We start from the raw sequence: 25803 nt of genomic DNA, 5'->3' as shown, positions 1-25803 counted from the left end.
TCAGTTCCCACCAGCAGACCAAAGTGTTACACAAGTACACATCAAGACTGAAGAATAATGTAAAGGACTGTTTATATAATATTGTGGCATGTTGGGAGCGGCTAGTTATCTCCCATCATGCCTCGGGTTGTGTTTCCAATTTAAGACGATTAAACTGTGTATTTGCATTTGTTATGGCTACGTAACTCGTATGACTGTTCCTGTTCACTGATAGATGTTTTGATAGAAAGACATGTTACACCATCAGTGAGTTCATGTGCGAGCACAGTGTAGCATGGGGAACTGTTCAATAAAGAGCTCCCCTTTCCTGCTTGGGGTGGAATAACAGACTCAACCTCTGTGTGGGTCCTTTGTTGTTAAGATTCCTCAGTTCGCCACAATATAGTGTGTATGTTAAAATAGTTTGTTATTTGGATGCAAAATGTTGCTGAACATCTTTTCCTACCTTATAGAGACCTGTTGTTCCATTATCATGCTCATAGATGCAGGAAATATTCTTACAGACTCCGCAGCACGTCGACTGGTCTTTGGGAGGCACGTAGATTTGATTCTGAAAAACAAACATGATTACTTTCTTTTTCATTTAAAATACTGTGACAGTGAGTTTTAATGAGTTAACAATCATAACCACTTATCCAAAGATTAACTGTGACAGTTCAAACAAAATTAAAAGCTTCTAGATTCGTGCTCCGCTCTCAGGGGAGAAACATGCAAGTCATTTATGCATTCTGCTGTGGTATCTGTGACAATGCACCGATCTGCTGAGTTTAATGTTGCTCTGTGTTTAGTATGTCACACACCAGCGAGAAAGCATTCATAACATAAATGAAGCTAACAGGTTTTTGTTTTGTTTTTTTAAATAGTTTTTTTCTCCTGCTTCAGCAACAAGTTCTGTTTGTGTGCAGCAGTTTATTAGTTGAACTTTGGTCAAGTGAGATGACACAGCTGAAATGTGTAGGTTGCCAGTCCAACATAGGGCCAATACAGTGAGGCAGACAACCAAACATACCTGAGTAAAGATACCAAGAGAGGAAGACCCCCACTCAAGCAGGAACCTTCCCCCTGCTTGTCTGGGGGCAACAGTGTTAATCAATGTGCTTTTAAGTCAAAACTACTAAAAAATCACAACTTTAGAGTGGGCTCAGATGTCTACTTTTGTTCACTCCTTTAAGAGAACCATCAAATACTTATCTAGATCACAGTCCATCACTATTTACAGGTTATTTTAATGTGTGAAGTACAGACAGAAAGTGATACGTTTCCTTGTCATAGGCAAGTACACAGACTAATGAGAATTAAAATCCAAATGCAATCTTGACTCTGAGCTGAATTTTGGTGAAGACCCATTAGGCAATAATTGTATGTTCGATTAAAACTTTCTGATAGAGAACACTCCCGCTAAAAATCCCATCAAAATATTTTCAACAATTTGACAGGTTATGCAACCAATTCATATGGAATAACAGACATCCTAGAATAAAGCTTAAAAAGCTACAGCAACCAGTGGAGTCGGGTGGCCTGGGGGTCCCAAATTTACTGTTTTACCATTATGCTTTTAGTCTGAGACACATGGTTCATTGGGCTCTCTCTCCAGAACGAGCCCCCCCCCATGGTTTAGTCTTGAGAGTACCTTTTGCTCACCACTCCCTCCGATGCACATTTTAACCACCAAGCTCTCACCAGATATACAAACCCACCCCATTCTTTCGTTCCTGCAGACGGTCTGGAAGAAGGTGGCCTTGCCATTAAATTTTTACTCCCACCTTCATACTGAGGCTTCCATATGGCTCAATCCCAAACCCTGCATTAATAAGTCTCCGTTTTTTTGGAGACTGTGGGTCCAGAGAGGAATACTTGTTCTTGGAGACCTGTATCAGGGGAGAATTCTCAAGTCCTTCAATGACCTTAAAGCAGTTTCAGTTGCCACAGAGTCAGTTCAAAGTCAAAGTCAAAGTCAGTTTTATTTGTCAATTTCTTCAGATGTACTTGCCATACAAAGGAATTGAAATTACGTTTCACACTGTCCCATGCGTAGACATAGACAACAATAAAGTGCAGATGCACAACATTTAGGTACATACAGGATGTAACAAGACAGGACCTACACATAACGTATAATAAAGTGTTCCACAGTGCGCCCTGGAAAGTAGTGTACTTGTCTACTTGACGTAGTCCCAGGTTGTGGTTGGTAAGTGTTTTTGTTTTAATGCAGCATAAGACTGTAGCAGCAGTAATAGTAATATAAATAATATAAATAGTGCTAAAGAAAATACTAAAATATATAGCAGCAGGTGTGTGCAATTGTAATGCAGAGGTAGTCGTTTCCAGTCAGGAATGTGGAGAGTGTTTCCTTGTTGTGGAGGTGTGTGTGTGTGTGTGTGTGGGGGGGTAGGGTCCAGTCTGTCTTCCTATACTCCTGCCAGTCTGGTGGTTCTGCTGGCTGGGAGCCGGGAGGGAGAGAGTTCAGCAGTCTCACAGCCTGGTGGATGAAGCTGTTGGTGAGCCTGGTAGTGCGGGAGCGGAGACTTCTGTATCTTTTTCCGGAGGGCAGGAGGCTGAACAGACAGTGCGTGGGGTGGGTTGCATCGTTGACAATTGTGATGGCTTTGCGGGTAAGGCGGGTGGTGTAGATGTCTTGCAGGGAGGGAGTGGTACACCAACTATCCTCTCAGCTGTTCTCACAATGCGCTGTAGAGCTTTTCTGTTATAGTCAGTGCAGCTACCGCCCCACACAGTGATGCAGCTGGAAAGGATGCTTTCAATGGTTCCTCTGTAGAATGTGGTCAGGATGGGTGGTGGAGCACTTGCCCGCTTGAGTTTGCGCAGGAAGTAGAGGCGCTGTTGTGCTTTCTTGGCCAGTGATGCTGTGTTGGTGGTCCAGGAGAGGTCCTCACTGATGTGCACCCCAGGAACTTGGTGCTGCTCACCCTCTCCACCGCAGCGCCGTCGATGGTCAATGGGGGTGACAGGTGTGGTCTCTCTGGAAGTTGACAATAACCTCCTTGGTCTTGCTAACATTTAGCAGGAGGTTGTTGTCTCTGCACCACGTGGTCAGGAGCTCAACCTCTTTCCTGTAGTGGGTCTCATCGCCCTTGGTGATGAGCCCCACCAGCGCCAGTGTCGTCCGCAAACTTCACAAGGTGGTTGGAGCTGTAGGTTGGTGTGCAGTCATGTGTCAGCAGGGTGAAGAGCAGAGGACTGAGCACACAGCCTTGTGGAGCCCCCGTGCTCAGAGTGATGCTGTTTGAGACCTTGTTGCCCACACGCACCGCTTGAGGCCTCTGGCTGAGGAAATCCAGCAGCCAGTTGCAGAGGGAGGTGCTGAGGCCCAGTCTGTCCAGTTTACAGATGAGTTGTTGTGGTATTATGGTGTTGAATGCTGAGCTGAAGTCTATGAATAGCATTCTCACATATGAGTCTTTCTTGTCCAGGTGAGTTAGGGCTGGGTGGAGGGCAGAGCAGATTGCATCTTCTGTGGATCGTTTCGCTCTGTATGCAAACTGGTATGGGTCCAGGGTGGGAGGCAGGGTGGATTTGATATGTGACATGACTAGTCCTTCAAAGCACTTCATGATAATGGGTGTCAGTGCCACGGGGCGGTAGTCGTTGAAACAGGCTGGGGATGGTTTCTTTGGCACAGGTATGATGATGGCAGTCTTGAAGCATGATGGGACAGTGGCTTGCCTCAGGAGATGTTAAAGATGTCTGTGAAGACATCCTTCAGCTCCTCTGCGAGTCTTTCAGCACACTACCAGGGATGTTATCTGGACCCGCTGCTTTCCGGGCGTTGATGGTGATGAGTGTCCTCTTCACGCTGGCAGCAGACAGGCACAGAGGCTGGTCGTGTGGAGGTGGTGGTGTTTTCTGTGGGCGTGTGTTGTTCTGTGCTTCAAATCGTGCAAAGAAGCTGTTCAGGTTGTTGAGCAGAGTGGTGTCGCTCTCACAGCTACGGCGCTGCAGGCTTGTAGTCTGTAATAGCCTGGATGCCTTGCCATAGGCTTCGTGCATCCTTGCTATCATTGAAGTGGGAGGTTATCTTGTGTGTGTAGTCCTGTTTCGCTTTCCTGATGCCACGGGACAGGTTGGCTCTCGCTGTTCTCAGGCCTATTTCATCCCCAGCTCTGAAGGCCTTGTCTCTGGCCTTCAGCAGCCTGTGGACATCTCCTGTTAGCCATGGCTTCCGGTTGGCTCGAGTTGTGATACTTTTCATTTGTGTAACATCATCAATGCATTTGGTGATATATGAGCTCACCGTGTCTGTGTACTCCTCAATGTCTATGATGTTATTGTAGGTGGCTGCTTCCTTGAATATATCCCAATCAGTTGACCCAAAGCAGTCTTGAAGAGCAGAGGTGGCCTCCTGTGGCCACACTCTTACCTCTTTCATAACAGGTTTGGTGACTTTCACTCTCTGTCTGTATGCTGGCATTAGCATAACAGTGAGGTGATCAGAGGTGCCGATGTGGGGAGGGGATGGCTTTGTATGCTCCTTTTTCCTGTGTGTAGACCAGGTCCAATGTGTTGTCTCCCTTGTTGGAAAATGTACATGCTGATGAAACTTTGGGAGAACAGTTTTAAGGTCAGCATGATTAAAGTCTCCTGCGAGGATGATGAAACCGTCTGGGTGTGTTGTTTGTTGCTCACTGATGGCCTGATACAGTTCGTTCAGCGCCGCATTTCTATCGCTGTTGTTGCTAGATGGAGGTATATAAGTAGCGACCAACAGGATCGAACTTATCTCCCTGGGCAAGTAGAAAGGCGACACTTCACGATCATGAACTCCGCCAATGATGAGCAGTGTTTGTGTACTACAGTGGCATCACGACACCATTCGTCACGGATGTAAACACAGACCCCGCCACCTCGGGTCTTGCCTCCGTCTCACGAGAGCCCTGTCGGCTGTAGCATGCTAGCTGCTCCAGTTGTATGGCCGAGTCCGGAATGTTGTCATTAAGCCATGTCTCAGTGAAAACTAGCACACAACAGTCACTTACTCTGCGATTCGCTGATCTCAGAAGTCGAATGTTATCCATTTTATTGTCCAGAGATCGTACGTTGGCCAAGAGGATCGATGGTATGGCTGGGCGAGTTGGCTTAGCCTCGAGCCTGACTCGGACACCTCCGCGCTTGCCCCGCTTCCTTGTCCTAGCGCACCGCCCGACGCCTCCTTGCCCGGGAGGGGTAGCAGGCGAGTCCGGTGAGTTGCTAGGCCAGCTAGCAGGCTGTCGCAGAAGTCCTATCTCCCTTAGCATCTCAACGTTCGTGTTCAAAACTTGGCAAATCTTGCTTCTCCGAATGTGTAAGAGAGCCTGACGACTGTACACATATTCCGACGTGGACTGACGAAAAACACTTGCAGAAAGACACTTACTTGACGAACAAAACACCGAGGCCTTATGAGGTATTTGCAGCATTTATTGCTCAAAACCTTTGGTTCTTCCTCTACACCTCCTCCAACTATTGACTATCTCAGCTACATCAAAAAAACCTTTGAGGGAGGTCGGGAAGTCTCTAAATATTACTCAATGCTTGTTAAGGGCACGAGTAAAGGGCTACCCGCCCTACGGTTAGCTTGGGAAGCTAACCGTAGGGCGGTTTAGGTCAAGAATGGATCAAGAATGGACTACAATTTTGCAGAATAGTAAAAAGATGTCCAGGGAACTTAGAACTAGACTAATCCAATTCAAATTATTATACCAAATTTACTGGTCACCACACAGACTTTACAGGGCGAACCTCATACAGTCCCCCAAATGCTGGAGATGTCAGACTGGGGTGGGCACATTGACCCATATGATTTGGAGCTATCCTATCAAATCAACTATATGATGGAATATTCCTTTTTAGCCAAGACTATTCGTTTTGGGGGACTCATCACTCCTTAAACATGCTCTGCCAAAGGCTGCTGAGCGGGTACAGACTGCATTAATGATGGGGCGTAAACTCATTATCTCCCAGTGGAAGGCCCCTTCCACCCCACCTGTCTCTGTATGGCATATTCAACTGAGTAGACTCGCTGCACTAGAACAACTCTCATACAGGCATCTAAATAAAGTGGAGAGCTTCCACCTGAAGTGGGGCCCATATCTGTTCAGAATAAAAGGATCAGACTAGAACTTAGAGTGGAACAGACATTGGGATTCTGACGAAGCACTCTCAGAGATGACAGAGTGTGGCATGCAGCATGACCCACGTAGTCAAAGGCTTTTGTGGCTTTTTTTTGTTTTGGGGTTTTTTGTTTGTTTGTTTGTTGTTTATCTCTTGTTTTGTTTGTCCCCCCCTCATTTTGGTTTTGTATTCTCTACTGTTCTGCTGTTATGCTGATGTTATTTTTATGTGATGTGATCTGTATCTACAGTGGACTGTAGTGTTCTAAAAATTCAATAAAATATTAATCACAAAAAAAAAAAACCTTTCTGGTAGAATTGTAAACTCGTTTTTCTTTTGAACAATCTAAAACCTAGCTCTTCTCATATTTAACACATTTTTAATGAGAAAATAAAGAGAAGCAGGATCAACAATGAGGATGGAACCTTAACCTAAAGTCAGTGAGATCAAGATCTTCAATAATCCTCGGGATTAATAAAGTATTCTGATTCTGATTTTGATTAAAAGGTCAGTGCTGGTGTGTCGCAGTCTTACTGGTTGGCATTGGTTAGAGCAGTTGACGCTGAAAGTGCGGAGCACGTGGAAGCCGCTTGCTGGGTCGAGGTTGCGGCTGCACTGCCGGCTGTGACACAAACTGTCGTCTCCACGCTCCACCAGAGTCTGACCGGGCCTCAACACTCCTCGCTCTCCAAACACACACACAGCCTCACGCACTAAACACACAGAGATCAGAGGTCAGAGGGTCCAAAGTTGCAGGCTGCACTTACTAAAGTCAAGTGGTAAAAACATCTATTTTAAACTGATCAAACATTAGACAAACAGAATAAAAACAACATGTCCTAACGTGCACTCTGGCTCAGTTCAGAGCAGGTTTGGTAAGATTAAACTTAAAATGAATTCCTTGTCAGAACATACCACACTTGTATCTTTTGCAGGCACACTGGTTCTGTGGATCAGCTAGAAAGGCCCGGTCCAGCTGGGCAGCCTCCCCCTGCAGAACACACACAGAGAACCAGGGTTACAGATTTGTATTAATGCACACAGAATATACAAAGAGTACATTGCACAAGGAACCCAAGACACAAACATTTGCAAAAAATATTAAAACACACAGAGCCAGCAGACAGACACAAGGATATATGACCCATAAAGTCAGGTTTTATGAGCAATAATCTGGAGGTACAGTGTATTCAACAGGTTATTTATTAGCTACTACAAAGTCAGGACTTACCAGGCCACATTTTGGGGAGGCGATCTTTTCACAGGAACACTCTGAAGACAGAAAATACAAATAACTATTATTAAGTTGTTTAGCTGAGATGACACCACACAACACCAGAAACTCTGCTTTGTCATAAAACAAATTTAATGTCATTTTAAATTGTGGTTCTAAAAAGATGTGACAAGCCTAGCACTGATCTGAAATAGAGGCCTTGGAGTAATTTTATTGTTCCTATCATGGAATGGTTTTTCCCTCATACCGCATGTTTGGTTGGGACAGCAGTGACCAGGATTGGACACAGAAACCACTGACATCCCAACAGGACAAGTGAGCTGAGGACACCTGTAGGGCTCACACACTGTGCAAACACATACACAGAAAGAAAAACATGCATGTCATTTATGCATTCTAGCTGTCTAATAGTTGGATAATTTTAACATGAAGTGGATCAGCGCATTTTTATTCTTGGACTCCACTGCAGTGACTTTACATGAGTCATGGTTCAGAACAACACATGGCCTACTACACATGGCCTCGCTACCAGAGATGGGCAGTAATTTGTTAAAGCAACGCGTTACTGTAATCCAATTACTTATTTCAAGTAACGAGTAAAGTAACGGTTTACTATTGCAAAAAGAAGTACTTGGATTGCTGTTACTTTCCTGTAAACACGCTGTGTTACTGTGTTACTAAACCGTGATTTCATTTGTGAGAGTGTCTCATGACAATGACGTACGAGTGTGCAACGTCTGTGGCAGCAACAGACGTGTGTAGATCAACAATGAATAATATATGGAGTGCGAGAGAGAGTATGACCATTAAAGCTTGGAAGCACTGACATTGCTTTGAATTTGATTCCGTAAAAAGTGACAAAAAACATTAGCGTCCGCTCTACACCCTGCGTTTGAAGAAAACGTCTTTCTACAGCGAAAAATTAAACTTTAAATCTAAGCAAACACCGAGCACGCTGCCACAGGAATGTGAAATTTACAGAGAAACCCCCGGATCCCCCCACCGACATGACTGTTGAGGCACCGGGCAAACCTCCACCGATGGAATATGCTGAAAAAATAGAATTGGGCTGAATAATATTGCTTCATTAGGTATTCATGTTTTTTAAAAGTAACTAATTACTTTTGAAACTAAGTAATCAGTAAAGTAATGGGATTACTTTCTTAGAGAAGTAATCAGTAATTAGTGACTAATTACTATTTTCAAGTAACGACCAACACTGCTCGCTACACACCAGCTTTTTTCTGAGTGGCCCCTCCTAAACAGAACGTTTGAACAGGAACATGGGCTTGCATATCAGAGATATTCACTCTCACTGACATCATACAGAACCAAGGGTAGAAAAAAACTGTCCAAAACCCAGAGTCTGCAGCCTGAGCTTTTGGCTCTCAGGGATTACTTATGCACACACTGGCCTTATTATTTGAATCTCTAAGCAAGTCTAATGTGTACAGCCGCCTTTGTAACAGTAGACGTATGAGAGAAAATTAGGAAAGTATAATAATTCCCTTCTAAGTAACAAAGAATTTAATTTTACAATTTTAAAATGATCCAACTATCAAAAAGCTTAAGTTTAAGAACCAAGAGTAAAAGCTGAGAACCCAGATCTTTGTCACAGTTATATGTCACAGATATTTACAAAAAACACAAGTGACGCATTAAATCAGCCGACCTTAGACCTTTTCACTTTTTTACTTCAACTATTAGCTAAAGCTACAGATGTGTGAGTGTGTGAGTGAAAGCGCGTGTGCTCTGACCACAGTGGTAGGTGGGGCAGCAGCGATCCGTGGTGTTGCTGTCGACAGTCAGAATCTCACCATCCTGGCAGAGGGGAGGCATCTCCACACAGGGAGCACACACTGCATGAAAACATACTTTTGTAACCGCACCGACAACTTTAAATAATTCTCTAATAGCTAAATGTTGTGCCACAGAACAGAGAAGTTAATGTGAAGAGTTTTTTTGAACTGACTGCAGATGTCGGCGAGACAGCAGCTGCCTTCAGCTCTGCTGGCGATCAGAATCTGGTCGTCTCTGCAGGTGGGAATGTCTGACTCACAGAGCACTGGATCACATTCTGCAACACAACAAAGATTTGCTTTCTCTTTTTTTTATACTTTGGATAGTTTAACTTGTCAAGATTACAAGAAATAAGACAAATGTCCGCCTCTGTGTGCCTACAGGTTGCAAGATTGGTGATAATCTTGCATGTGCTCTAGAGGGGCAACAATGACACAGCCCTGAAACAGGAATGGTTTTACAGGTGAAGGACACTGACCTTTTTCCCTCATCATCTTTTCTGATAGTTTTTTCACTAGTTTTGCATTTGGCTTGGGTCAGTGTCACTGCAGGTAGCATGAGATGAGGTGATACCTAGACCCTACAGATCACATCATCATTTTAATTTTCAGGTGTTTTTGAATTCAGGTCTCTGCAGGCTGATCACACTACCCAGTCCATATGCATATAGATATCCCACATATTTTTTCCGTTGAGATCTTACATGTTTTTAAAGTGTTTCTTTAATTTTCTTGAGCAATGTAGATATGCTTTATACAAGAGGTAACCTAACCTAATTATGATACAAGCATGAAATTGTCTAATCTAAGGCTCTGTAAGAAAGCTGTGGGTTTTTGTTTGTTTTTTTTATTCGTCTTTGAAAACTGCTCTGCAGTTTTGAATGTGCAATGTTGCCTCTGTAAACTATGACTTTAAGGCATTACAGTAAATATATTATATAAAATAATTGCTCGTGTGCAGTACTTACACAGCACTTAAACTACAGTGTGATAGTTTTAAAAATGTGTCATCATCTGTCAATGATCACAGTGTACATAATAAGTGGTCAACTGGAAACTCACCACAAACATAGTCTGGACAGCAGGAGTCCTGTCTGTAGTATGACACCAGCTTCTCCCCATATTTGCACTCAGGAGGGAGCTGGTCACACAGGCTCTGGTTACATACTGCAAAGTTAGAAATCCCATTGTCTCATTAGATAGCTCATTCTTTTTTCTGTTTATTATGTCATAAATCAAAACAGTCTCAGATCTGAAGAGTAACACTTATTGATTTGGAGGCTATCTTGCATGTTTCAGACAAAAGCACTTAAACTCACCACAGACTTTTTGTGGGCAACAGCTGGTGTCATCGGCCAGGCTGATGATCACCTCCCCTGCTCGACGGCACACAGGCGCCACCATGCTGGAGCAGTTGTATTCCACAGGAATGATGGTATCATTGTCGCAGTGATACATGCAGCAGGCATCCTTCGAGGCTTTCCAAACCTCGCCATGTGAACGAGGAACACCACCGCTGTCGGTGCAGGCTGCAGACACACATACACTCTATTTTAGCTACACATGACTACAATGAATCTTTTAAAGCTTAAACAGAATGTGGTTCAGCTGACTGATGCTGATTTAAATTGGAAACTGGGAAACTTTCCCAAACTAAGAAATAACTGTATAAGAATGACCTTTCACACAGATTTCAATGTAGGGCTATATTTATAGAGTATTTATAAAGTGGTGCTTTTGTTATAACTTGCCAATCATTAGTTTCTAAAGATAATGAAATGGGTCTGAGAATAGATGACAAGACAAAAGACAAAATTTCAAGTTATGTAAGTTTCAAAGTGCATAGAGTTTTGCTTTGTGCTCTGTTGGTAAACTGGGCTCTTACCACATTTGTCAGGTGGGATGCAGAGTGCCGAGTATGGCCGGTGAAGGAGCGTTCCCTCAGGGCACACACAGCCCTCAGTCAGGCCAGAACACTGATCTGGATCAGAATCAAAGTCGTGGTTGGGGCAGGACTGAGACGTGCAGGCTGGCAGACAGGCCTGATACCTCAGAGTGTCGGGACACACAAAGGCTGCAGGAGGAGACGCAGACATGTCAGTGCCATCAGTGCATTATTTAGCACTTTCTCTAAAAACAGATCAATGGGATTAACTGGAGACCAAAATCAAAGCAGAGTTGCTCGAATGGAAGCAAATATAACAGAGGTTGTGACAGCTGGATATTAAGAAAAAGAAGAAGAAGAACTTTATTGTCATTGTAGTTATACAACGAAATTTGTTTGGTAGCTCACAGAGGCCAGCGGCAATAAAACAAGAAGCAGCATAGTAACATAATAACTGTAGTATGCTGATTTCGGATTTCAAGCAGTTCAGCTCGTCCATAGTGTAATTGTTGCGTTAGTGCCTGACAGAGTAAACTAAATACACTTAAAAAAAACAAAAAAGCTGCTGTATGTCTGGGACCTCCGAGCCGCTGCGTCTGAACTGAAGTGTTTGCTTGCTACACAACAAGGTTTAATCTGACAACAATCTTACGGCAGTAATTTGGACTCCTCCACTCAATGCAGATATTGAATTTGTGACAGGAAGCCACATAAGCAGCCAGAGCCACACACTGGTTGTTCACATACTCCGAATCTCGTACCCAAACCTCACAAAACGTGGTGGGTGGGACCTAAAAACAAAGAAAGAGCAATTACTTGAAACTAGTAATATTGTTACATTAGTATATTTGAATACCTCAATTGTGTAATTATATTTGCAACATTCTGCAGTCATTTAAAACAATCTTTATGCTCTTTTGTCATCTTCTACTCAGAAATAACAGAAAGCTGATCTAATTCAGATTCCCTGTAACTAAATACATCTGAAAATGAATGAATGTATGGATTTACATACAAAAGCATGGCAGGGGGTAAAGGCCTGGTTCTGCAGCATGAAGAAGCAGCTGGAGCAGTCACTGGTAGAGCAGTTGAGCTCACGGCGGCGGCTGTGGCTGATGTAACTTGTGGTGTTGGGAACCTGCCAGCTGTCGATGAACACAGCTGGATCTTCACTTTCACCCACTGTGGTCCCATTTGCCAAAATCAGGTCGTTTGATGGGTCTCCATCACAGAAGCCTAAAATATGCATTTGCATCATAAACATCACCTCAGTCATGACATATCATGACGTTTGTGTCCGCAAATGTGAAATAATGTTTTGGTGGTGTGCCGAGAAAAACAGGGTCACTATGCCACAGGTTTTAAACCTACCAGAATGATATCTTTACTGTGTAATGTTAAAAAGAAAGAAAAATGAACGTGTTTTCTTACCACAAAGGCCCATGGTGGGCAGCTTGTTGCTGGAACTGTCAGTGTCGATGACCATCATCCCTGTACTGTGGTACCACTGTAACTTAAGACCGGCCGGGCTGCGGATCAGGTACATGTTGCCTGTGTCGTAAATCTCAAAGCCGTACTTTTTGAATCGCGGTTTAGCATACCGTGAATTGACATACAGCTGAAAGAAAGCATCAAGAGCTAAATGTCATCACGTAGATTTTTATCAGTGTTTTAGCTTTAATCAGAAGAGTGTCTCCTACCCTCCTCTGCAGCCTGTTGATAATGATGTGGTTGGATTTATGGGTGATGTTGAGTGCCACCAGACACAAGTTGGTAAAATTCCAGAAGAGCTTTAAAAAGCAAAAGAAACTCAGATGACAAAACAGAAACTTTTGTCCAATTCACTGTCAGAGCAACTGGCATGTGTGACATTTACTCACTGGTGACTGTGAGTCAGCTGGACACTCCTGAACCAGAACACTGACAGTTTCATTGGGCAGCTGGGTCACTATAAAAGAGGCAGCCTTGTAGATGGCAACGCTGTTCCCATCAAACGTGATCACGTTCAGATCAGGGAACATTGTGCATCGACCTGGCACAGTAGGGATACCAAAGAGCACAGTTAAGGATAACAACCTGCCAAAGCCAGATATTTATGGGAGACATTTAAGAATTATCATCATTCAGTCAGAGCAAAATTTAAAAGTGTGAAGCAGATTTTCTTGTAAAAAGAAAATTTCATGTGCTTCCTTCATTTATACGTTTTCTCACATGGACAGTCCCACTTAGGGCAGCACTTGTCTCCATTTACAAGGATAGCAAAGCCAAGCAGGCCACAGTTCGGAGGGTCGGCAGTGTAAGGGCAGCTCTGGGATTTGTTGAACAGGACGAGCTGGTTGTTGACACAGATGTACTTGGTGCAATCATCAACGACCTCTGCATATGGAGGCTGATGCAAAAAAAAAACAAACAATAAAAATCAAAATGAAGGTTATTTGTTGTTTGTAATTAGGAAAGTAAAACCTTTTTTTTTTTTGGCATTGCAGTAACCAGTGAGCACCACTCAAGATTCACATTCTATTTTTAAAAAAAATTATATTTAGTTGCAAGATATTCTCGGAAACGTCAGCAAATAGATCATAATTGCATAACAAACCAGATTTAAGTGCACCTTAAATTTGGAATATTTAATCAGATATCTAAGCTTAATCTTTAGATGTGTTCTGTGTCTGAAATAAGCATGCAGTGCTACACCAGGAAAAACACAAAAAAGGAACAATTCTACAGTCCTAGATATTCAGTCAGGACCACTAGTCAAAAAAGGACTGAAATTTCCCTCTGCAGGAAATATTATATTTGTCAGCTTTGCTTTGGCCTGGCAATTCCCTTCCACACAAAAACATGAAGTAAATCGGGAAAGAGAGTAGCAAAAAGAAATCCAGTGCAGAACGGAGCATACAAAAAATACAATTCAGACAGAGAGACAATTCAGAGAGAAGCTAGGATGAAGGAAGCCAAAGTGGCTTGCAGATGTCCAGCAACTACAGGTGGGCAAAAGAAACAAAGCATGCCATCTGTGTAAAAGAAGAAGCAGATGCAAGCACTGAGATCAGCTGATCTGCTATTACTGCCTGAAGTAATTCAAAAATAAACGGAAATGAAGCTGAATAATAAGTGAGCCCACCGTGCACATCCTTGTAGGTAATAAAGTAATAGATGTTGTTCCCTCTGTTGTGTGACTGGTTGTTTCAACTGGTGTGGGAGGAGAAGCCAGCGCTGGAGATGTTGTTTCACTTGGACTTGTCCGATCAACTTTGTCCAGCACAGTGGTTTGGACTTTAATGGCTGATGGACGGGAGGTTGTAGCAGAAGTGGGAATACTGAGTTTTTGGGTGGAGCTCACCACATCGGGCACTGGTGTCACCGGTTGGGATGCAGATGGTGACACATTAGTCTCTGTAGTTGTTGAAGTTTCCTCAGATGTGGTTGACTCTCTGTGGACTGAAGTTGGTATAGCTGTAGATGTTGTGAGTGTAGTTAAAGTAGGAAGAGGCAGTGGAGCAGTTATGGTGGTCGAGTGGGGTTCTGCTGTGGTTGTGTCAGGAGGTTTGGTTGTTTTTGCTGTGGTAACTGGCTCTGCTGATGTTGTGATGGTTGTAGTTGTCACTTCTGATGTGGTTGTTGTGTCAGAGCTTGGTGTGACAGTTGGTGGGCTGACAGTGGTTGATCTGGTGGTTAGTGCTGCTGGCCTTGTTGCTACTGTTACCCTTGCGGTGAATGGCCTGATGGTTGCACGCTCAGTCGACGTGGTTCTGGGAGTAATTCTTGTTGTCACAGGAAGTCTGGGTGTTGTCCTGAGGGTGGTCATCTGTGTGATAATGGTAGTTGTCGGAGCGGATGTAGGTCTTGAAGTGGAAACCAGCCGGGTGGTGACTTTGTCCAGGATAGTTGTTATCCTAGGAGGTGCTGTGGAAGTAGTAGTGCCGAGTGGTGATGAAGATGGATGGGATGTGGTTGCAGATGTTGTTGACACCTGGACTCTGCCTGTTAGTGGATGCATTGTCTCTGTAATCAGTTGAATGATGACAGGTCTTTGTGTTGTGGTAGCAACAGTAGGTGGTGCACTTGCAGTTGCTGTGGTAAGCTTTGTCTCGGGGGAAGAATGCAAAGGTAGAGGCAGGGGTGTAGCCAGTTTTTTGGTTGTGGTGGCTATGAATTGTGCAGTTGATATTTCAGGAAGTGTCCTGGTTTGGGCAGTGGAAGGTGTCGATGTTGATGTTGCAGATGCTACAGTCGGCTCAGTTGTTAGTGGAATGTGAGGAACTGCGGTAGTTGCAGTGGAAGCGACCACATGGACAACAGTTTCAGATTTGACCTCTGGTGTCGTCTCCACTGTGGCTCTATAGACTGGGGTGGAGGAGGTCTGCCAATGAGAGGGGCGCCAAGGTTCTGAAGTACTAATAGTAGTAGGTGGACTGGTGGAGCTATCAGTTATGGGGGATTTTGACAGAGGAGTAGTTTCTATCAGGCTTGTCGTGATTATAGGAACTGTGGACACAGTGGATATTTTTGGTATTTCTGGAGGTCTTGAGGTTGCAGTGGCACTTGTGATGGTGGTTCTGTCTGTAACCGGGACAGCCGCAGACCAGGAAGTTCTCTCAGTATAGACTGTAGATTTGGACAAAGGAGCAGTTGTGGTTTCAGCCTGTATTGTGCCAGATGCAGGGGAGTCAGTTACAGATACTTTCTTTGTGATTGTTCTCCAGTCTGTAGTAGCCGAGGTAGAGGGAGATGGTACGTGTGTGCTTGGTGCAAAATGAGTGAGGGTTGTTGTTGTTAATTCAGGAGCCGTTGTTGTGGGCGTTGTCAGGTCTGTAAAGGTGGTGTGCAACATCCTCTCTGTGGTTACAGATGGTGTTATGATGTGTGGTGTTGTTCTAGTAGTAGTAAAAGGTGCAGATGGTGTGACTAATTCCGTCATCTTCGTTGAAATGATTTCTGGCAAAGCTGTAGTTCCTGTTACCACAGAAGGAGAGGCTGGAAGACCTGCAGCTGTTGTGAAGGCTGTGCTTGGTGAGCCAGATGTGATGGATGTTGTAACTATAGTTCCTTCCACTGTTGAAGATTTTGATCTGGTGTCAGTGTGTGCAGAGGTAGTTGTACTGGGAACTATAGTTTTTTCTGTAATTACAGAAGTTTCCAGGACCAGAGCAGAACTGGGGCTGGAAGCTGTGACGATCAGAGCAATCCCTGTGGAATGTGTTGTGGCCTCTGTGGTCTGCACAACTATAGGAGTGCTGCTTGTGGTTGTCCCCTCTAGAGAGGTTGTGGTCAGAGCTGCAGTGGTGGTTGCTGGCTCAGTAGTCACAGGAGTGGTGGTGAATAGTGGCTGCAGGGAATCGGTGGACTTGGTGGAAGAAGTGAGCCAGAACAGGGGTGTGGTGGTAAAAGAGGTGCTACTTGTCCTAGAGGTGCTGGGACCAAAGGGACTGACAGCAGAGCTCAACGATCCACTCATCCATTCTGTTGTACTCATAATAGTAGTGGGCGGAGCCACTGTCACTTTGACAGTTGACAGTGGTTCCACTACCTCTGGTCTCACAGCAGTGGGCACTGCCGGAGGCGATGGGGGTTCTATTGTACTGGAAGGTTCAGGACTTGCAGAAGGAGAGATAATGGCAGGTGGTGTTTCCGAGGAGCTGGTGTGCAGACTCGCCTCTGGAACAGTGGAGGTGATTTTGGTTGTGGAAGCAGTGTGGGGAGGAGCAGCAGAGGCAGCAGTAGTGGAGGCGGTGGTATTGAGGGTACTGGTGGAGGCAGTAGTACTTGCAGTGGTTGGCTGTGCAGCAGATGGTGTAACGGGCTGCACAGCGACTGGAAACTTGATACCTGTTCAGCCAATAAAAGGTTTGTTAGAGAAACAACAAGCTCAGAAAAGAGATACAGGTCATGAAGTGGACTGAAAGAGTGCAGATAACTTTTATCTTTTTAGCAGGAATATCAATGATTAGGTTAAATTTGAGACAGCTGTAAATTCGTTTTCCTAAATCTGCAAGAAGGACGGCAAAACTGTGCATCTTGGTGTATTACTAAAACCATAGCAATATTAACTATTAACTTGCTTAACACAGAGAATTTAATAAGCTATATTACCTATTGTAAATATCAATGTAATTCACATTTTTCATTTTTGTTATATTACTATATTATTGTGTTGATTTTACCTATTGCTTTTCTATAGGTTGCCTATTAAACAACACCTATTAACACATTGCAGAAAAGTATATTAATTTTTATAATACAGACACTAAGGTAAGATTTAAAAATGAGAGAACCTCTTAACCCTTCACAAAGTTTTATGACTAAAGTTGAAACTTTTCAATGACATCCGAACAATGTTCACATACACCTTATATGCCATATATGCTTTATTAGCAAAAATTATCAAGTATCAGTATCAGTGCTTGCTAATATTTTAAAAAACTACCAACTAACTAGTATGTTTAGCCTTTATTAATACTGTTTATCATAATGTGTTACACAGATACTCACAGTCTTCAATGTACACACACCGACGAGTGACCTCATCCAGGACCATGTGTGGGGGGCAGACAGGAAGGCAACCCTCCACTCTGAACAGAAAACAATTGACAGCTGAAACTACAAACTCTGCATCGGTACTCAGAGGCCAAAGCAGTAAGAGCCTTTTGCATATTGTTTATAAAGGAGTTTGCAGAGACATAAAAAATAAAAAGAAGGAAAACTAATCGAGGATTTTATTTCTAAAAGAGCAACACTGTCATAATTTTTTTTTAAACGATATCATGATCAGCATCAGGAAAGGTAGTGTGTATCTGGACGCTATAACTCACTGTATTTCAGAAGCATCTCTGAAATAAACTTTAAAAAATACTTCAAAAAATTGTCATTAATATTTAAGTCTCCAAAAGTTGAATCTGTTCATCTGGACGTAGCGTTTTGTGGGAGAAACGTTTCGTCACTCATCCAAGTGACTTCTTCAGTCTCAGCTGCCTGCAGGTTTCCCCAAACCTTATAAACAGTACATTTGCATAATGACTGAAACCAGCCCACTGAAGGAACAATGGGCTGTGAGGTCAGTTCCTTAATCATAATTATGCAAATTCCCATGACCATTGATCAACAATCACTGACCAAAACCCACTGATCAAAGAACACTGATCAATGACCATGAGTACCATTTACAGAGAGTTGGGGAATGGCTGCAATCACAGCGTTGTAAGATGGCGAAAGATGTGCCCTTAGGCCCCCTCCTCGATTCAGAGATGGTCTTTCCCTTTTCACGTAAATGGCCTCCTTGACTCCGCGCTCAAACCAGCGTTCTTCCCTGTCCAAGATGTGTACATCCTCATCATTGAAAGAGTGTCCACTGGCCTGTAGATGTAAATAAACTGCAGAGTCCTGGCCTGATGAGGTAGCTCTTCTGTGTTGTGTCATCCGCCGCTAGAGGTTGTTTGGTTTCCCGATGTATAAATCCTGGCAATCCTCCTGGCACTTAACAGCATACACTATGTTACTCTGTTTGTGTCGGGGACCCGATCCTTGGGTGGACCAGTTTTTGGCGCAGCGTGTTTTGGGGTTTAAAAGCCACAGAAAACCGGTGTTTAGAAAAATGCGTCTCAACTGTTCCGATACTCCTGACACATATGGGATCACTACAGGTTTTCGCCTGGGCAGCGGTTGTCCTTCTCTCCTGGATCGGCTGGAGCTTTCTTTAGGTGCCTTCCCAGCTTTGACAAAAGTCCAGCTGGGATAACCACATTTACTCAGGGCCTTCTTGATGTGCTGTCCTTCTGCCTCCCTGGCTGCTGTGTCAGTGGGGATGGTGTTCGCTCTGTGTTGTAGCGTCCTGATGACACCCAGTTTGTGCTCCAGTGGATGATGAGAGTCATGTGGCTTTTAAACCCCAAAACACGCTGCGCCAAAAACTGGTCCACCCCAAGGATCGGGTCCCCCGACACAAACAGAGTAACATAGTGTACGCTGTTAAGTGCCAGGAGGATTGCCAGGATTTATACATCGGGGAAACCAAACAACCTCTAGCGAAGCGGATGGCACAACACAGAAGAGCTACCTCATCAGGCCAGGACTCTGCAGTTTATTTACACCTACAGGCCAGTGGACACTCTTTCAATGATGAGGATGTACACATCCTGGACAGGGAAGAACGCTGGTTTGAGCGCGGAGTCAAGGAGGCCATTTACGTGAAAAGGGAAAGACCATCTCTGAATCGAGGAGGGGGCCTAAGGGTACATCTTTCGCCATCTTACAACGCTGTGATTGCAGCCATTCCCCAACTCTCTGTAAATGGTACTCATGGCCATTGATCAGTGTTCTTTGATCAGTGGGTTTTGGTCAGTGATTGTTGATCAATGGTCATGGGAATTTGCATAATTATGATTAAGGAACTGACCTCACAGCCCATTGTTCCTTCAGTGGGCTGGTTTCAGTCATTATGCAAATGTACTGTTTATAAGGTTTGGGGAAACCTGCAGTCAGCTGAGACTGAAGAAGTCACTTGGATGAGTGACGAAACGTTTCTCCCACAAAACGCTACGTCCAGATGAACAGATTCAACTTTTGGAAATTTACTTTCCTGGATGATTGAGAATGCATCAAGACATTAATATTTAAGGATCATAAATTGTATGACAGAGCAATAATCCCACATTTCTCTCAAGTATAGTAATGATGGATAGCTCCCATAAGCGGTTTTTGTTGTTGTTGTTATTACAAGATCTTTTATTGTGATTACAAGATCCCAGTTTCATAATTATGTGATTCCCCCCAAGTTCTCGTTGACTCTGAATTGAAAACTGAAATTCGTAAAGTTTCTGTCAGTTCAAACATCAGCTCAGCATTTTCACTAAATATGTTACCAATAGTCAGGTTGATTATCATCATACTAGAGTAAAAATAGGATGGCAGTTTGGAAAATCAATGCAATTACAAGTAGTTGCGGCAATCAACCAACCAGTGGTTGAGTGTGCAACTCTCTGGCCAACCATTTTTGATTGGAAAGAGATTACACAGAAGAAACTGCACAGTTAACCCAGAGGAAGACAAGCTGCATCCAAACAAGTAAGGTCCAACTCAGACTGACTGCAGTCACTGCTGGATGGGTTGGAGAAAGTTTGCAGGTAAACAGACAGATTGCCATCACACTGCAATCAATCTGAATAAGTCTCCACTGATGAGCACAACTCGTTTCCAGTGTGTCTCTTTGCAGTAGGGAACTTGATTCAATTGGTAGTCAACTGATTGTCCTATTGTTATATTCCTATGTAAAAGCAAGGATCCCAAGTGCCGATGTCATTTTGAGGTTAAATTGCTGTGCTGCAGGAACTACATTACCATTCGTGAAAGTGTTTTTGGATTTCTGTGTCAAATCTATGAGGTTTGGTTGGGCTCTGAATGAAAACAGTTAATACGCCAACAAATTTGTGATTTCTGCAAATTTATCACAGCTAATCAGCATATTATCACAAACAGATTGATCTCATTCAATCACAAACTGATACTAGAATGATTCTATCTTATTGCTGTTTTGATGCAACAAAGTCACTTTGAGGATGCACATGCTTGAAGACCTGGTCCCAGTCTTTGAAGTCTTTAATGTCTGCGTAGAACTGACTTTTCAAGCTGATAATTCTGGCTGTAATGTTCAGAGTAAAGGGGAAGATCTCACTGTGGGATGGTGATGCAGGCTTCAGCGAACGGGTCGCTGCATGTCTTGAAACAGGGGCTGACGCAGGCGTCGTACCTCCACTGACAGCGAGGGGCTGGTGGGGTGTCTGGGTTTGGGCCTGATCAAAAACACACAATACTTATTAAATGTTTAGTAAGCTTAGTAAGCATTATGGTAATATGTGGCAGTTTAATCACCCCTAAAGTTACAATGTACACATAGCTGAGAAACAATTGAAACAATGATTTACCAGGATCACGAGTATCATTCATTCATGCGAATATCATTCATTCTGTAAATTTACATTGTGAAACAAAAATAATGCTCATTTTAAATATACAGAAACATGTACAGCATATATATATCATTCCCTATATGCCTATTTGTTGTCAATACAAATAATGGCAGTAAGAAACATTATGAAACAAGACAAAATAAACAAAATAGTTCTATATAGCATCATTATTATTTTGACCTTCAGATCAATCTGTTAACCTTGAAAAAAGGCAGAGGTCAGATTGTATGTAAGTCATGGTTCAAGTAAGTCTTTCACGTCAAAAAAATTAGGTTAGAAAAAGTTGTGCTTTTGAGGTCTTAAGCAGCCGTGGTTTCCAGTGTGAACAGCAGCCCTGTCATCATGACCACATTAATTTTTCTGTTATAATCATAAATAAAAAATTCAGCAACACTGATGATTACTGAGTGTTATATGATGTGCTGCTGACCTGACATTTTGAACAGCGTGGCCTTGCGGAAGCTGTCCAAGTGTCTGTATTTGATTAGGTAGAGGCGAGGTACAGCAGCGTATAAGAAGAAGCCGGGTTTTGCATGGGACTCGAGTGAGTCATAGCCTGGGATCCAGGTGTTCCTGCGGAGGATGAAGGTAGCTCTTTCCCAGAATGACTCACTCTCCTGCCACTTGGCCAAAGTCAACTGGCCATTGGGGCTTGCAGACAGGAAGTAGTTTGGCCTGTCAGCTGCCTCAAAGGAAACTCGCGATGTGTCTGAGTAAAAGAAAAATAAATAATTCATAAGTATAAAGGAAAGCTCGCAAAGCAGAAGAGCTACTGTGATTATGTTTTTTAAAACACAAATAAGACAAATTGCTTGAATTTACCAGTTCTACTTATGCACAATCACACTCTGGTGTTAAAAAAACCTGAGTAAGTTGGGGTGGAGTATTCTTAAAAAACTGAAAAATTAATTAATAGCCCACTGAAAATAAACTGCTTTACTCGTTTATAAAACTTATCACTTTATTAAACTTCAAAAGAGAATTAGCAGAAAAATATTTCCGTATGTTTATTGGTTTAAAGTGTTTGACGCTTAAAATGGATTCCAGGTAAAAAGTGAAACAAGGTACATCAAGCAGAAAAGTGAGCATTGATAGAGTCATGTTTTTGAGTGGCAGGTCATTTCAAATGTAACATTTCTTTCAGCTCCGCAAATATCAGCAAACACCAAAAAAATGGGTGCTTGCTAAAGGTATTGTATTTATGATAAGAAAAGCACGACCGGACAGGAAGAAGGGCTTTTTTTTTTAAATCAGATATTGGATCTGTATATGATGTGAAGGTGTGTTTTCGTTATATACTGGGAAACATCTTGCCAAACAAGCTGAAGTACACTAACTTTGTGTTATTGAAAGGTTTCATGAAAGTACTCTGTTGCACTATGTTGGACTGGTGCACAGTAGCTGTGGTGTTCTCGGGCAGTGTTAGGTTACATCAAGAGATCAAATTAAACTTAAGCTGATGATGCTTAGATTCATTCACTGATTTCAACCTTTATTTCAACTGTTTGCTCTCTAGTATAAATACAGTATAAACAGCAAACTGCCACTGTAAGAAACAGCTTTTATATATTATTATTAACACTGAGTTACATACTGTTGAACTCAGTTGTGTAAATCAACAAAGATCAGTCAAAATCCTGCTCCTCACATACAAGGTCATAAAATGGGGAATAATCAGTCCCCATTTTATCTTAATGACCTTATAGTACCATATCACCCCATAAGAGCACTTTGTTTTTGCACTGCAGGTTTACTTGCAGTGTTTACTTCATTCCAAACACTGTCAAACACAAAGGAAACAGTGGAAGATGAGAAAGCCAGCTAGCCTGTTTTCAGTCGCTGCAGAGAGAGATTCTTAGTGAAACTCTGATTTTCTCATTAATGTGAGGTGACGGGATGGAGGAAGATCATCCAGAAAATAAAATGTCAAACACATGTCTGCTGTGTAGGAATCGTGCTTTCATCAGGAAAATAAGTTCAAGCTCAATCTTTAAATTCAAACACTAGAAGGCACCACAAGGCAGTTTTCAAAGAACTAATAAGCTAACATTAATTATGAAGTAAATACGAGCGGTCCACAACCTTTTTTGCGCTATGGACCAGTTTATGTCCGACAATATTTTCATGGACCAGCCTTTAAGGTGTCACAGATAAATACAACAAAATAAAACCAGTACCGGTACAAAAAAAAAAAAGATTTATTCATAACACATGGGAAAAGGCCCAGGGAAACCGAGTTAACGATGAAAACGATTAAAAAAATAATGATAAAAACCAATAAAAACCCTGGAAACCATACATTTCACACCCGAGCCTCAACTCTCGCGGGCCGGTACCAAACGACTAACGGCCCCGCGGGTTGGTCCCGCTGCTCTAAACAAACTTTAAACAGCTGCTCTCAGTCCAGTGGAGTTTTTTAACACGTTTTGGTTTTCTGAACTTTTATGTTCACTATTATTAATAATAAATTTAAAAGGTGTGAGGCAGATAGCATCTGCTCAGCAATGGCCAACCAAACAATGTTTGCAATAGAAACAGCGAGTAACAGCTAAATGAAGAGAGAACATTGGGTTAACAATTATTTGCTAAAACTTTACAATGTGATAATATATCACCGCTGTATTTTCAGCTTGATTGCTAAGCTTTGTGTTTTGGAATTGATAGCTGAATATATACATAGAGTCTACCACACTTTCGGGAATAGATATTAAAGTTTGCATTCCTACATCTTTTTCCTCCTTCTTGTATTTTTTCTTCCAAGAAAAAAAAAATCTTTGTCCAGTCACCAGAAGGTAAAGAGTCAGAGTTGAGAAACCAGACATTACAGATTTGGCCAAAGAAACTCATATTTTTTTAGCTGTGAATTTAACATCAGAGCTCCCCTGTTTAAACAGCTTCCTACTGGCTTTCGACCAGCATATCTGCGTCTCTTTCATTCAGGAGCCCGCTATATTCTGCTGACAGGAAAATATACCACTGTGGTATCTACACAAAGATCAAACTTTCCCAAACTCACTACAGAAGATCTCTTTCATGCACTGATACCACCAAACCCTACACTAGTAAACCAGATACAGACTTTTTTCTACATTGAAAAGAAATGAGTGTAAAATAAAACTATAAAGCCTCTGAACTAACCAGTTTCCCACACTCACTAAATTTACAAACACAAGAAACTTCCTTCCTCATGGAAGTTATAATTATTGTCTACAGTTTTAATTAAAATGCTGGCATCATCATTTGAAATAGAAGAAAAATAATTCTACACAAGATGTGGTTTGTGTTCTTCTTTTAAGAAATCAACTAAATCAGTTTTTTTGAGCAGTTATTATTTTGCCTGCAATGAAGTGAATCTCTCTCTGTATATAAAGTCAAACTTTTTCATTTTAAACAAATTCATTCACCATGTGGTCGAGCTCTGCTGAGGCCAGGTGTCATCATGAACAGCGAGATGATGTCAGGGGTGTCGCTGATGTTGCCACTTTGCACGAAAACAAAGCCGCTGGATTTGCTGGCTGCCAACAGTGTCGTCCGATCCCCGAAGGTAAAGAGCCTGAAGGGACCTTTACCCAGAACTGCAGACAGGCATCAACACTTTATTGTAGGATTTTAGCTCTTTGAATTCATAATTCCTCCAACAGCCTAAAAACTGCTGCTCTGTCACAGCATAATACTTAACTGTGAATGGTTATTTCATTAAAGATAATCAATGTTGCACTGCATGTAATGCTTTCATTTTAATAATACATTTGTACTTCTTTGTATAAAGTGCAGGGCATATCATTTATATACAGAAATCTCTCTCTCTCTCTCTCTCTCTCTCTGTCTACATATATAATTATATATATATATATATATATATATATTGTAGCGGGCCAGGGCTGTTTGGGGTTTTGTTATTTACAGTTATGTTCTGTTGTCATGTTACCATAGTGACAGGTGACGCCCTCTCTCCGCGACGGTGTGTCCTTCCGGGGGGGGGGGTGGGGGGGTGAGAGGTGTGTTGTTGTTGCTGTGCTGTTGCCGCGCTGAGCAGTTGGCTAGCGGCAGTGTTCTCCAGTAAAAGCAAGACCGAACGAAACCTCTGTCTCCTCCTTGTCTGAGCTCGCCACATTGGTGTCAGAAGTGGGATAGCTCACCCTCGCCGGAATGGAGAGAGACACTCAGAGAATGGAGCAAGCCGTCGAGGAGAGCATTCGCTGCTTGGGAAGTGGGCGATTGAAGAGAGAGCAAGCGAGCGGGTCCCGACGGCGCGAGCGCACCGCGGCAGCGGCCCGTCGCGACCGACGCTGGGACAGTGCTTCATGGGCTGCCTCTGTCGACCGACACGCCGGGCCCCCAACAGCGAGCAGTGATGCCTGCAACGCCAGCTAAGGTACCGAAATACAACGGGCTAACCCCGCTAGAGCCCTACCTCTCACAAGTACGGCTAGCCGCGAGGCATAATGGCTGGAGCGACGAAAAGGCTGCTACACACCTAGCGCTAGCATTGGAAGGAGATGCACTGCAGGTACTCCTTGACCTAGCCCCGTCAGAGCAGCATGAGCTCCAGGCCCTCACCATAGCTCTCGAGAGGCGATTTGGGCAGCGGCACTCCACTGATCAGAGCAGGGAGCAGCTGACCAACCGGAGCCGTAGGCCGGGGGAGAGCCTGGGCACCTTTGCAGCGGATGTGTTGCTGTATGCTCGTCGTGGCTACCCAGAGTTCCCAGCAGCAGCCCGTGAGGAGCTTAGCCTGCATGCTTTCCTGCGAGGACTTTTCCCAGAGTGACTACGCCAACACGTCTGCCTGGCCATGCCTCAGACTCTCTGTGA

The 25803-nt window shown here is 43.2% G+C and overlaps 1 protein-coding gene across 1 annotated transcript in view; it reads right to left on the bottom strand.

The window, feature by feature from the left end:
- Positions 1-25803, bottom strand: part of otog (otogelin) — a 120765-nt gene that overhangs the window by 4052 nt on the left and 90910 nt on the right. Inside the window, exons 32-52 of the mRNA XM_039601332.1 lie at positions 24393-24563; positions 21419-21697; positions 20694-20811; positions 17519-17598; positions 14151-16855; positions 13238-13415; positions 12907-13058; positions 12727-12816; positions 12458-12644; positions 12042-12262; positions 11679-11817; positions 11027-11215; positions 10461-10670; positions 10204-10308; positions 9315-9419; positions 9100-9201; positions 7590-7688; positions 7340-7380; positions 7024-7099; positions 6643-6821; positions 446-550 (exon numbers count right to left, since the gene is read on the bottom strand). Of these exons, the coding sequence (XP_039457266.1) occupies positions 446-550; positions 6643-6821; positions 7024-7099; positions 7340-7380; positions 7590-7688; positions 9100-9201; positions 9315-9419; positions 10204-10308; positions 10461-10670; positions 11027-11215; positions 11679-11817; positions 12042-12262; positions 12458-12644; positions 12727-12816; positions 12907-13058; positions 13238-13415; positions 14151-16855; positions 17519-17598; positions 20694-20811; positions 21419-21697; positions 24393-24563 (5531 nt within the window). The remainder of the gene's footprint in view (positions 1-445; positions 551-6642; positions 6822-7023; positions 7100-7339; positions 7381-7589; positions 7689-9099; positions 9202-9314; positions 9420-10203; positions 10309-10460; positions 10671-11026; positions 11216-11678; positions 11818-12041; positions 12263-12457; positions 12645-12726; positions 12817-12906; positions 13059-13237; positions 13416-14150; positions 16856-17518; positions 17599-20693; positions 20812-21418; positions 21698-24392; positions 24564-25803) is intronic.

Source organism: Oreochromis aureus, linkage group 1, assembly GCF_013358895.1.
Source record: "Oreochromis aureus strain Israel breed Guangdong linkage group 1, ZZ_aureus, whole genome shotgun sequence".
Classification (NCBI taxonomy): Eukaryota; Metazoa; Chordata; class Actinopteri; order Cichliformes; family Cichlidae; genus Oreochromis; species Oreochromis aureus.
This window is presented reverse-complemented; position numbering and strand designations above follow the sequence as displayed.